The sequence below is a fragment of the Gnatocerus cornutus genome, chromosome 4 (genome assembly GCF_029298725.1).
Source record: "Gnatocerus cornutus isolate USDA-ARS CGAHR chromosome 4, icGnaCorn1.1, whole genome shotgun sequence".
Taxonomy (NCBI): Eukaryota; Metazoa; Arthropoda; class Insecta; order Coleoptera; family Tenebrionidae; genus Gnatocerus; species Gnatocerus cornutus.
Window position 1 is genome coordinate 20,620,231 of NC_142236.1, and position 13,494 is coordinate 20,633,724.

Consider the following 13,494-nt stretch of genomic DNA (forward strand, 5'->3'; position numbering starts at 1 on the left):
AAAATGTTCTTTGAGCTTTCTCATTGAGACAGTAAAAGAATCATTACTATGGACCGCAAGTATATACAGGGAGGTTTACTCTGAGAGTGCGTTCCACAATTCAGTTTTGATCAGGTTTGTCATGGGAAATGTACGTCTTGCTTTGCACGTTCATTACAGGCAACTACAGAAAGTTGAGATTAGATCACCTATTCCAACATAACTTCTAAAGACACAAGTACATACAGAGTGATTCATTTAGAGAGTGCGTTCCACAAATGTATTTTGGGTCGCTACGAAAACGCTGTCGTAGAAAACGTACGTCTTGCCTTGAACCTTCTTTATCGCAACTGTAGCAAATTGAGATCATATTACTTATTTTGACCGAAAATTAAACGATTTTGACTATTTTATAGTGTAAACCTATCTTTTGGGCTGTTGTGAATTATGTTTTGAGACTTCTTATTGAGTCGTCGACAATAAAAGGATTATTACCAAGAGATAGCAAGGATATACAGGGTGCTTTACTTGGGGAGTGCGTTCCACAATTCAGTTTTGATGAGGTTTGCCATGGAAAACGTACGTTTGAACGCTCATTACAGGCAACTGTAGAAAGTTAGGGTTATATCACCCATTCTGACATTACCTCAAAAGATATATATGTACATACAGGGTGGTTCATTTAGAGAGTACGTTCCACAAATGAACTTTGGGTCGCTACGAAAACATTTTTTTCATACCTCTTGCTTTGAATCTTCTTTATCCGCAACTGTAGCAAATTGAGGTTATTACTTATTTTGATCGATTTTGACTATTTTATCGTGTAAACCTGTCCTTAGGGCTGTTGTGAAGTGTGTTTTGAGACTTCTCATTGAGTCTTCGACAATAAAAGAGTCATTACCAAGGGACAGCAAGTATATACAGGGTGGTTCACTCCGAGAGTGCGTTCCACAATTCTGTCTTGATCAGGTTTGCCATGGAAAACGTACGTCTTGCCTTGCACGTTCATTACAGGCAACTATAGAAAGTTGAGGTTAGATCACCCAATCTGATATAACCTCAAAAGACGTATATGTATATACAGGGTGGTTTAGTTAGAGAGTGCGTTCACAAATTCAGTGTTGGTCAGGCTTGAACCGTGGAAATTTGAGGTTACGTTAGATTAATCTCAGCCGTGTTTACAAATTGCGGATTTGCGTGTGGCAGAACGGCGGCCAAAGCAGTGTCGCTTCTCAGCCGAATTAATTGAGACGATTTGATGCACTTCCGCCACGACTGTTAACTGTTAAATTATAAATCCGTTGATAAAATAAACTCGACGCGGTCCATAACTGTCGACTGAACACGTCGACTCATAAATAACGTCTAGCGAGATATTAGTCCATCGACGAGGAAAAAGTCGGGGGAAATTGGGTCTACTGTAGAAATATCAGGGCGATTTATTGTTTTAGTAAAACGCGCAAAACAGGACGTAAACACTGGAAGATTTCAGGAGTTTCAGTTGCAGTGCGGCCGTTGGACGGTGCATTTCGGGTCAGGATGGTGCTCACTACGTGGTTCAAACATGTGAGTTTTTGCAGGGCTGCCAACACACTTTTATGTTTCTTTTTATTAGCATTATTATTACTATTATTGGGCGGTGGGTGCGCGTAAAAATAGGGTAAAGCGGGGTAAAGTCAAAGTCGAGGCGAGCGTTAGCGAGCCGAGTAGTCGTCAAAATGTCACCGCCTGTGCTTTTCATACTCGAAATCCAGGTCCCTATCAGAAAAATTGGCCCTAATTCCTACGAAATTTTGAATTTTTGCATTTTTGAATCATTATAGATATTGTGGTTTTTTTACTCTTGAGTTTGACGTAGCCAACATCGAAAAATCACAGCTGTCTTGTGAATATATTTTTTTTATTATTTAGTTTTTATAATATCAAAATTTTGAGCTGCTAGGAATTAGAAACTACATAATCAAAAATCTTGAGAAATTTTACAATGAGCTCTGAAGTGTCATTGAAATTTTAGGGCCGGATTAAACAATATTGGGCCCTATGTCGAGTAGGTAATTGTTCGAAGTTTTTGTATAATTTTGGCCCGATTAATAAAATGTGAGAAATAGAAAACGGAAGCGATCAATAGATATTAATGAAAATACAGGACTGTATTCAAAAATTTTGGACCAGACGTAAAATTTTTAATGAAAAACGAAAATAAAAAAAATTACAACTGTACTGTAAAACGTTAAATTTTGTTATAACCGTCGTTAATATTCCAGAGCTGGATTGGAATTTATTGTGCCCAAAAATGAGCACCCGTGGCGGGTCAAACAGAATGAAAAGTCATTTAAAAAGGCGACATTTTGAATATACACACTTGCTATATGTGCTCTACATTTTATTGTTTATTCTTCCAATTCTTCCTATTCTTCCAATTCTTGGAATTAAAAAATTTTCAAAATTTGTTTTTTTTTCAATTTTCGAAAATTACAATACAATACGAACTCAGCTGGAAACTTTGACTCTTAGATAACATAAATGTCTTTAAAATTCCAGGTCTGGATCAGAATTTTGCCGGCCCGCAAACTTAATCAAATTTAGTAAAAAAAAAACGAAATCCAGGCCCGAACTGAAAAAATTGTGCAAATTTTTGTAGTTCTTTTCACTACTGCTTTTCTGATTTTTTTTAAATTGTGGCTTTTCAAAAAACTAATTTTCAGTCGCTAGAAATATAAAAGTGAAAATGAAAATTTTGAATATTTTATTTGGTTCCTAGAATTGAAATATTTTCAAATTTTTTATTTAATTCCGGCAATTTTAGAAAATGAGATTGTGGTCTTTTAAGCGTCAATAACTATAAAAAAGGAAGATTTGAAAAAAGTACAAATGTGGTCTAAATTTGTGAGATCAGACGATATAAATGTCTTTAAATTTCCAGGTCTGTATCAGAATATGGCGGGCCCGGAACAAGAAATGGCCGAATAGACAAAAAGCGCCTAACTATTTTGAATAATTCTTGTTAGTTTTACACAAACTTATACAGTCTAGTCAACAAAAGCGAAATCCAGGACCGAACTGAAAAAATTGGGGCCAAATTTTCTGAATAACCTTTTAAAAATCAATTTTTTTTTGTCATTTTAATGCTTTTCTGAGTTTTTTTTTTAAATAATTGTTTTTTAAATTTTGGTAGCTTTTCAAAAAAATAATTTTGAGCTGCTAAAAATTAAAAACTAGAAACAAAAATTCTGAAATGGATCACAACTGTGTGTTTAACTTTAACATTTAGATATTAACTATCATTAATATTCCAGTGCTGAATTAGAACATTTTGTGCCCAAAAAGAGGCACCCGTGGTGATTCTAACAAAATGAAGTGTATTAAGTAGCCAAAATTTTCAATATTTTTATTTTTTAAATGAGCTGTGGAGTTTTTTGCTCTGCTTCTAAGAATTAAAAATTTTAAAAAAATAGATATCCGCAATTTTTGTGAAATCTATTGTGGACTTTAAGAGTTAAAAGCTATAAAAAGAAAATTTTAAGAAAAGTTTGGTTTAATTTTGTGACTTTTAGACGAAATAAATGTCTTTAAAATTCCAGGTCTGGATCAGAATATTGCGGGTCCGGAACAAAAAGCGGGCGATATAGACAAAAATCGCAACACTGTTATGTTTAATTCTTAACAGTTTTACACAAACTTATTCAAAGCAATAAACAAAAGCGAAATCCAGGACCGAACTGAAAAAAATGGGCCCAAATTTTGTAAAATTGGAAATTTTTATTTACAAAATCCCAGCTCTCTTGTATAATTCGTACCAGTTGTACCTAAAATGACTTAACCTAGTAATTAAATACGAAATCCAGGACCGAACTGAAAACATTGGGGCCAAATTTTCTTTAAAAAAATATTTTGAGAAGTACAAAAAATGGAAACGGAAAACCTGGAGATGTGAAATTCTATTGACGTAATTATCTTTTAAATTGCAGGGACGCATTAGACAATTGTGGCCTAAAATCTGAAAAAAACTTCGGCTGTAAATTGGAAACCACGAAACATAAAATTCCAAAAAATCACACGTGTACTCCAGGACCGTACCAGGAATTTGTGCACCCGAAAACTCCAATTCCCGCGGGTTCTAAATTTACCCACCACGAGTAAATCCTCATAAAAGCCCTCCGCTTGTCTGTACTTTTTCTGTGACTAACCAGACACGCACTGATAGTTACCTTAAGACAAGATTAACTCGAATTTCCCAGAATAGAACCCCAGCTCTATAAAATCCAGTTCAGTAACATGTTTTGCTCGTTCCTCGTGGAAGAGTAATGTCTGCATTACATTACAGCAAAATAAAACTGTCACAGCGAACTGCCCGCGTCGTATTATTTATAACAATTGTTATTACAACTTCTTCGCGAACACGTTACAACTGCTAGACGATGAAACGTCGTGTTGAACTTGCCGCAGTCATGTTAAATTTATCCGACAAAGATTTAGCACTTTTGGGTGTATTGTTGGTTGCATACACGATTTTTTTTTGGACTTTTTGGGATTCGTTTCCAGTGGAAAATGCGACCTTATTTCAACCCACACGTGCACAAGAATATAATTCTAAGAAAGCGACCCGCGTTTATTTAAAAACGAGTGCTTGATATTCTAATTGCAAAAAAAGTCACTAAATTTAGCGCTGTATACTCATTGTCTGACCTTTTCGGCGTATTTCCGTACCAAAATATCCGGTCAACGGCCACAGTCAATGTTACCAATGCGGCTTTAGCGTGTTGGCAGGCCTGACTGTCAATTTAGTACCAACACCGGTCGTGGAAATCCCCAGAATCGATATCCGCCGGAAATAGTGCATCGGCGACCTTGCGCCGTATTTTTAATTAACGTCGCGATGATGGCAGAACGGTCCTTTAAGTTGCATTAATGTTAAGTTGGCAGCATTGGCTGTTTATGTAATCTGGTGGAAATAACGAGTTTGCGACATTGGATAAAGTCGTGTTTTTCCAACTTCGTCGAAGTTCAAATGGGTCGTTTTTCATCGTGGACACTTTTTATCGATTTTATTTTTAACGTTCGAACGGTTTTCAATGGCAGATTATTTTTAATGTAAAGGCGACGGATTTTATTATTTGGCGGGCTTCGTTTTGGGTCAATGCAGGAGGATACGTAATGGTCAACAATTTTGAATTGAAGGTCTGGATGGGAATGAAAATTTATAGTTTTGTTAATTCTGTGGTTATTTCAATCATTCTTAGTTTTTACGTTCAAATGCGTTAAATGTACAAGAAAATCGACTCATTTTTCAGGTCTGAAGTTTGGGAACCGAAATTTAAATTTTTTATTTGAAATCGACACTTTTAGCGTCCACTATTTTCGGTCATTTTTGAAAATTCCTAATTTTGTTAATTCTGTGGGTATTTTAATAATTTTCGTTTCTGCGTCGAAATGGCTGAAATGTACAAGAAAATTGACTTATTTTTTAGATTCGAAGCTTGAAAACCAAAATTGGAATTTTTTATTAAAAATCGCCACTTTAGCATCTACCTTTTTCGACCATTTTTGAAAATTCGTGTTTTTTTTTAATTTTGTGGTTATTTTAATAAATTCTCGTTTTTACATTAAAATGAGTCAAATGTACGAGAAAAAAGTAGAATTTTTTGTTAATTTTTAAAAATTTTATTACGGCCCTGGAGTTGTAGGGACACTGTGAGATTATTTGTGACTTTTTTCAGATGTTTCTCGTTTCTTATTTTCTATTTTAAGCGTTAGAGAGCAGCCATGGAAAGTTGACAATTTCACATGAGTTACGTTTTGGGCTCAATATTTTCTAATGCAGTCCTGTAATTGCGATGACTTTAAAGGTAATCTTTCTGTATTTTGTTCTGATTTCTAGTTTCTATTACTATTCATAGCCGTTCAATTTCACATCGATTTAGCTTTTTCTTGGGTTTTGGGCTCATAATTTTCCAATCTAGTACTGGAATTTCAGTAACATTTATATGACGTTCGAGTCTCGGGGCCCTTTTCAAAATTTTCTAAACCAGTTCTGCATTTTTAGAGACATTTATATCACGAAAAGGCTCAAGTTTTGAGGCCTGTTTGTATTTTTTTCGAAATTTTCTTGTTGCCAGTTTCATCACTATAGCGCCCCAAATATTTTCAAATAACAATTCCAAAAAAAATTCTTAATGTAGCTGCAATTTTTGGACAGTGACTTCAAAACCAATTTTGCAAATATTTGACATTTCAGCTATGTGTCATTCCAGATTTAAAATTTTTGACATTTGACGCAGGCTGTGTTTTGGGCCTGAATTTTCGTAATGTCCAGTCCTGCAAATTGAATTTTAGTTTCTAGGGAATTTTTAGTTTGTTAGACACACTGATAAACGTCAAATGACAATCTATGAGTTAGGCGAGCGTGAACGAGCCAAGTAGTTAAAAAAATCGCAGCTATCCTTGACAAAATTTTTGATTTTCTAAAACGCCTGTTTTTGCGAAACTGAAAAACCAAAAAATCTTAAAAAATTGGAGATGTGTCTCTAAAGGTCTTACTACGAAATGACGTAATTGTCATTGAGATTCCAGGTCCGGATTAAAGAAAAATGCCCGAAAATTGTCGTTTTTCTTAATTCTCCTAACAATTGCCATTTTAGTTATTTTTACATTATAATTTTTTGAAATTTGACCCAAAATTTTCTAATCCAGTCCTGCAATGTATATTTCAGTTTTTAAGAAATTATCAATTTTTGAAACATCTGACAAACTTCAAATGTTGTTCAAAAAATCGCAGCTATCCATAACAAAATTTTTAATTTTCTACACCAGCTGTATTTGCGAAATTAAGAAACCAAAAATTCTCAAAAAAATTGGAGATTTGACTCTAAAAAAACTACTTAGAAATGATGTAACTGTCAATGAGATTCCAGGTCTGGATTAGGAAAAAATTCCCGAAAAATTATCGTTTTTTCTTAATTTTCGTAATATTTTACATTTCAGCCATTTTCACGTTTAAATTTTTTGAAATTTTGACGCAGGCTCTGTTTAGGACCCAAAATTTTCTATTCCAGTCCTGCAAATTAAATTTCAGTTTTTAGGATTTTTTTTATTTTTGGAACACCTGACAAACTTCTAGTGACTTAAAATGATTTCCAAGTTAAGGCGAGCGTTAGCGAGACGATTAGTTAAAAAAAAATCGCAGATATCCATGACAAAATTTTGGATTTTCTAAAACGCCTGCAATTGCGAAACTAAGAGACCAAAAAATCTTAAAAAATTGGAGGTGTGTCTCTCAAGACTCTTTTTCGAAATGACGTAACTGTCATTGAGATTCCAGGTCCGGATTAGGGAAAAATGCCCGAAAATTGTCGATTTTCTTAATTTTTTTAATAGTTTACATTTTAGCCATTTTCACGTTTAATTTTTTTGAAATTTGACGCAGCCTGCGTTTTGGGCCCCAAATTTTCTAATCCAGTCCTACTACTAATTAAATTTAAGTTTTTAGGAAATTTTCTATTTTTGAAACACCTGAGAAACTTCAAATGACTTAAAATGATCTCCAAGTTAAGGCGAGCGTTAGCGAGTCGATTAGTTAAAAAAAATCGCAGCTATCCATGACAAAATTTTGGATTTTCTAAAGCGCCTGCAATTGCGAAACTAAGAGACCAAAAAATCTTAAAAAATTGGAGGTGTGTCTCTCAAGACTCTTTTTCGAAATGTCGTAACTGTCATTGAGATTCCAGGTCCGGATTAGGGAAAAATGCCCGAAAATTGTCGATTTTCTTAATTTTTTTAATAGTTTACATTTTAGCCATTTTCACGTTTAATTTTTTTGAAATTTGACGCTGCCTGCGTTTTGGACCCCAAATTTAATTTTCTAATCCAGTCCTGCAAATTAAATTTCAGTTTTTAGGAAATTTTCCATTTTTGAAACACCTGACAAACTTCAAATGACGTAAAATGATTTCCAAGTTAAGGCGAGCGTTAGCGAGACGATTAGTTAAAAACAATCGCAGCTATCCATGACAAAATTTTGGATTTTTTAAAACGCCTGTAATTGCGAAACTAAGAGACTAAAAAATCTAAAAAAAAATTGGAGGTGTGTCTCTCAAGACTCTTTTTCGAAATGACGTAACTGTCATTGAGATTCCAGGTCCGGATTAGAAAATGCCCGAAAATTGTCGATTTTCTTAATTTTTTTAATAGTTTACATTCCAGCCATTTTCATGTTTAGCTTTTTTGGGCTCAAAATTTTCCAGTCCTACAAATTAAATTTCAGTTTTTAGGAAATTTTTCATTTTTGAAAGGCGAGCGTTAGCGAAAATCGCAGCTATCCATGACAAAATTCTGGATTTTCTAAAATGCCTGTATTTGCGAAACTAAAAAACCAAAAAATCTGAAAATATTGGAGACGTAACTGTCAATGAGATTCCAGGTCCGGATTAGAAAAAAAATGGTTGAAAATTATCCTTTTTCTTAATTTATTAAAAATGTCGTAATTAAGAAATGTGTAAAAAAAAAATTGAAAAAATTTAGAGGCGGACTATAGAGCTTTGCCCTTAAGTCGGTATTACTGTCATTGAAATTCCAGGACTGGATTAGGATTTATTGGGCCCGAAATGCCTCTTTTGTGAAATTAGTATCTTAATTTCTCATTGATCCAAGGTCACCTTTATAGTCGTAGTAAATTGAATAAGAGAGGCCCTAAAACGCACCTGTGCGGCACACCGCCCATTTAATAAATTCGCTGCGAACTTCACGCCTCAGCGACCCAAACCGCTCTCATCATCGCATTAAAATAACGTAAAACCTCCGATAAACAAAGTGAATATAGCGCCAGCAGATCATAATCTTTCAACAGTCGCCGCAGCTTTTCTCCATTTTGTCGAATTGAACACGTTTTAAAATTAGTCGACTTATTTATAAACCATTCAGAACCAAAATGCGCCACAAAATCCGTCCCAAAACCGAAATCCTGAAAGTCGCTTTTCCACGAATTCAGGTGGAAATCGAAAATATAGAGAGCGCTGGTTCTCACCACTAAAATGCGTCTCCTGAAATACGATTTTAGTCGAGTGCTGTTCGCGATTGTAGCTCATCGTCGAAATTTTTACACGGTGGTGGAGTGGCAGTGGGTGCTTTTCGGGAATTTGTGTGAGAACGGCTATGGGCCATGGAGTTCTTCCAGGAATGGTCGTCGGTGAAGGTAGCGAGATTTGCGTTTTTGGGGGACCGCGAAGCGGTCCAAAGTCGTCGGAGGCGGCGGGGAATTTTCCAAAATTTCGGGAATTTTGAGTTGGGGGAGTCAATGCCACCATAACGCCGCTTTATTTATTAGGACTTTCTTATGGGTTTCCGAAATAACCGCATTACAAATTCGCTACATGCACATCCATCGATTGCCAACACTCAATGAATCACTTTGAAATAAACACTTGCAGATTATACGATTCGCTTAAGTGCGATTTGAATTTGGCGCCGAAACTGCGTTTTTTCTCATCATTTCTGTCTCTTTTCTCATACCTGCTGCGTCAAAAAACATACTTATTGTTATTATTATTATTATTATTATTTTTTAGTTTGCTTTGACTGTGATTAGGCGCAGCTGGCGGTAAAACCGGAAATTCCGTCTATTTGTTGGTTTTGCAATTCATTCGGTTAATTGGAAATTTGGGGGAATTTGGCAAATTTTTGGCGGCGTAATTAGAACAGGTTTTAATTTTCAACGTTGTGTCAGCAATTTGGTTAAAAATATGTTGTTCCTGGGCAGGTGGGAGGTAAAATGTGAAATTGGCCGACGACTTTCGGCGAGAATTTTTGAGTTGTCAAAGGGCAAATTGGTCTTGACAGTCCGTGGACTCAAAAAATTGGCATCTCGAAATGTTGAAACTGTCAGTTTTTAGATTCTCAGTTTTTGAATTTTGAAATTTGGGTGTTTTCAAGTTCTGGAATGATTTCGAAATTGTGACTAAACTAAATTTTGAGACGCTCAAATTAGAAAATAAAGACTTTCTTAGTTCTCAATTTGGCAAATTTTCAAAGTTTTGATTTCGTGCTTTTATTACTTATCTACATTAACTGAACTGCCAATTCGAGATTCTGAGAGTTTGAGAACTGAAAATTTGAGTTAGTGAATATCTGGTGACGTTTGGTTGCGCTTGATAAAGTAACAATTTGAAGATTTGATATAAAAAATGCAAGTTTGGAAATTTGGGACTTTGAGTTTGAGAACCTGACAATTTGACAATTTGAAGTCTCGAGAACTTGTCTTAAATTGTATGTTCCTTGATCTCAAATTCTCAAAACGCCAAAACCAAAAATTATCATAATCTCAACGTGTTAATTCTTAATTTTTCAGTTTCTTTCATAACGTCAAATTTCTAGATAATGAATTGTCAAATTCTCTAATTTTCAAATCGTCGTGCTGTCAAATTCTTAAAGTGTCAAATTTCAAGCCTTATTTACGTTTTTTGCTAGAAACACATACTTTGCTGTTCAATTGCACAAATTCTCATTGTCTCAAATGATGCTAAATTTTCAGGTTTCTACATTTTTAATTGTCAAATTCTTAAAACCGCAAAACCTCAAATTGTTAGATTCTCTCAAATTTCTATTTTCTCAAATGGTCAGGGTCTCAAACATACTTTGCATGATCCATAAACTGTTCCATAGCACATTTGTAGCTTAAAGAGTTGAAGAACAAACAAGACTTAACTAAAAAGACAGAATTTTTCAAGTTGGAGATGCTTAAATGACTGAGAATTTGGGAATTTAAATATTTTGGATCGTGAAAATTTGGACATTTGAACACACCTTTAAAAACTTGAGAATTTTTGCGATTTTTAGTATTAAGGGCCGATTTACATTATACTAATATGGCGATTCAGGTATTTGATTGGCGAAAAAAACGGTATTGTTATTTGAAATTTTGTTTTTTTTCTGTAAAACGGGCGAATTTGAACATAAAAAAACTAAAAACAAATAAAATGTAATTAACAAAAAAGTCTTTTTCTTAATATTTGTAAAGCTGAGAATTTCAGAATTGAATTTTTTAATACAATTAGAGACTGTGGAAATTTTACACTTGGAATCGAGAATTTAAGAGCTTAAAAATTTGAGAATTTGGGGATTGAAGACAGTGAATTTGTGAATTTAAACATTTAAAAACCTGAAAATTTTGAGATATTGGCAAATGAAAAATTTTGTTTTTTAAAGATTTTATGATTTTTTAAATCTGAGAAAAATTTAACAATTTAAAAAATTGAGAATACCAAAAATATTTGAGAATTATTTTTTTAAAATTGAATTTTTGAAAATGTGCGATTTTAATAACCTGACAAATTTATTTAAGAAACTGAGAATTTGCTTAAGATTTTGATAAATTGAAAGTTTAACCGTAAGCAAATTAAAAACGAATAAAATTTAATTGAAAAAAACTGAGAATTACAGAATTTTCAATAGAATTTAGATAATGAAAATTTGACAATTTGAAGCAGTTTGAATCTGAGAATTAATCTTTTTAATTTAAAAATTCGATCATTTAGAAGCTTAAAAATGTGAATTTGAGAATTTTGACATTTAAAAACTGAGAAATTTGGGATTTTGAGAAATGAAACATTTCAAAACGATAATTTTTATTTTTTTTATTTATTTTTTAATTTTTGAAAAATTGAATTAAAATACAAACTGATGAACTCAAAAATCTGCGAATTTTAATAACTTGACAAATTTTATTTGAAACAATGAAAATTTGACTATTTTGGACACTTTGAATTTAACAATTTGTGCTCTTTGTAATTTAAGAATTCGAGAATTTAAGAGCTTAAAAATTTGAGAATTTGGGGATTTGAAACCGTAAATTTGAGAATTTGAACAATTTAAAACCTAAAAAATTGAGATATTGGCATATGAAGAATTTCGTCTTTTAAATATTTCACAATTGAGAATTTGAAAATTAAAATTTTTACGGAACTCGAAAACTAAGAAAAATTTAAAATTTTCAAAAGTTGATATCAAAATATTTTAAATTTGAGATTTTGAGAATTAATTTTGAAAATGTGCGATTCCAATAACCTTAATTTGAAAATTAGAATTTGTTAATTTGGTCCCAAATGGTCGAAATGCATAATTATTTCTCTTGTAAAAAACATATTTTGCATCATCCTCTATTTTAATTTAACGAATTTTTATTGTTTCAAATTATGATAAATTTTCATGTTCCTACATCTTTAATTCTCAAATTCTCAAACCCTCAAATTGTTAATTCTCAAATTGTCAAAATGTTTTTCTTTTTGGTAAAAATTCGTACTTTTTCTCATCGTCTCAAGTTTTCAATTCTCATCCTTCTAATTTTTTTTGTTTCTTATATTCTGTTTCTTTTCACCTGGTTTCAAAATTCAAGAAATCAGCACTTCAAATTCCCGAAACTTCAAATCTTCAGCTTCATTTGTTTTTCCCCTCTTGTAAAAAACATACTTATCATGATCTATAATTTCAATTGAACAAATTCTCAATATCTCAAAATCCCAAAACTTCAAATTTTCAAAATTTTGAATTAATAATTTTCAAATGATTTTGATATTATCGATTGAAAGTCTTAAATTTTATTCAGTTTTCGAGTTCCATATTATTTTAAGTCTCAGATTCTCAATTATGAAATATTTAAAAGATGACATTTTTTATTTGCCAATATCTCAAATTTTTCAGGTTTTTAAATGTTTAAATTCTCAAATTCACGGTCTCAAATCCCCAAATTCTCATATTTTCTTATTACATTTTAGAATTTTTCAATTTCCAAAAGCTCAAATTTTCAAATCATCAAACTGTTAATTGCAAATGTTTTCAAAATTCAAAAAGTCAGGATTTCAAATTCCCGAAACTTCAAATCTTCATTTGTTTTTATTCCTCTTGTAAAAAGCATACTTTGCATGATCTATAATTTCAATTAAACAAATTCTCAATATCTCAAATTTTGAATTCTCAAAATCCCAAAACCTCAAATTCGTATCTGCTCAAATAGTCAGGATCTCAAATTCAAAATATCGATTTCTCGCTGTTTTCAAAATTTTTGGCGCTGAGCACACGCAGCTCAAAATGTGTCAGATCCTCTAAATTTTTTCGCAAAATCGTCCCATTAAATAAATAAACCTCGTTATTTGTCTCGAAAGCTTTTAGCGTCCATCTAAATTTAGCAAAGTTATTCTACTCTTAAACCGGAGAAATTTAATGACGAACGCTGTCAAAAATTTCACTCGATCCTCCCAATTCCCACATCGCAAAATAAACCAACTTTATTAAACGAACGCATCTTGGCTCGCGACCAAACACATTGTTTTTGGCGAACGTAGATACAGACGCGATTACGCACTTTCCGCTGTTGTAATCATAACTAATTTATAAACTTCTTCCTTGCGAGTTTAAATCAAAAGCATGTGATATGTTGGATTTCGAAATAGAAAATTATTTGCCAAGGACGAGCGAAAAATTGGATAAAAGTGGGTTATAAATATTTTACAATGCTGCGAAGGTTTTTTG

At 32.9% G+C, this 13,494-nt stretch overlaps 1 protein-coding gene across 9 annotated transcripts in view; it reads left to right on the plus strand.

Moving 5' to 3' along the window:
• tmod (tropomodulin) overlaps positions 1-13,494 on the plus strand; it is a 64,809-nt gene that overhangs the window by 21,328 nt on the left and 29,987 nt on the right. The window contains exon 1 of one of the 9 annotated variants that reach the window (XM_088034531.1): positions 1,452-1,545. The exons of 7 other annotated variants lie outside the window; for them this stretch is intronic. In XM_088034531.1, coding sequence (XP_087890657.1) covers positions 1,519-1,545 — 27 coding nt within the window. In that variant the 5' untranslated portion in view covers positions 1,452-1,518. Of the gene's footprint in view, positions 1-1,451; positions 1,546-9,016; positions 9,167-13,494 lie in introns of those variants that run through there. One more of the 9 variants, XM_088034530.1, reaches the window with a different exon arrangement.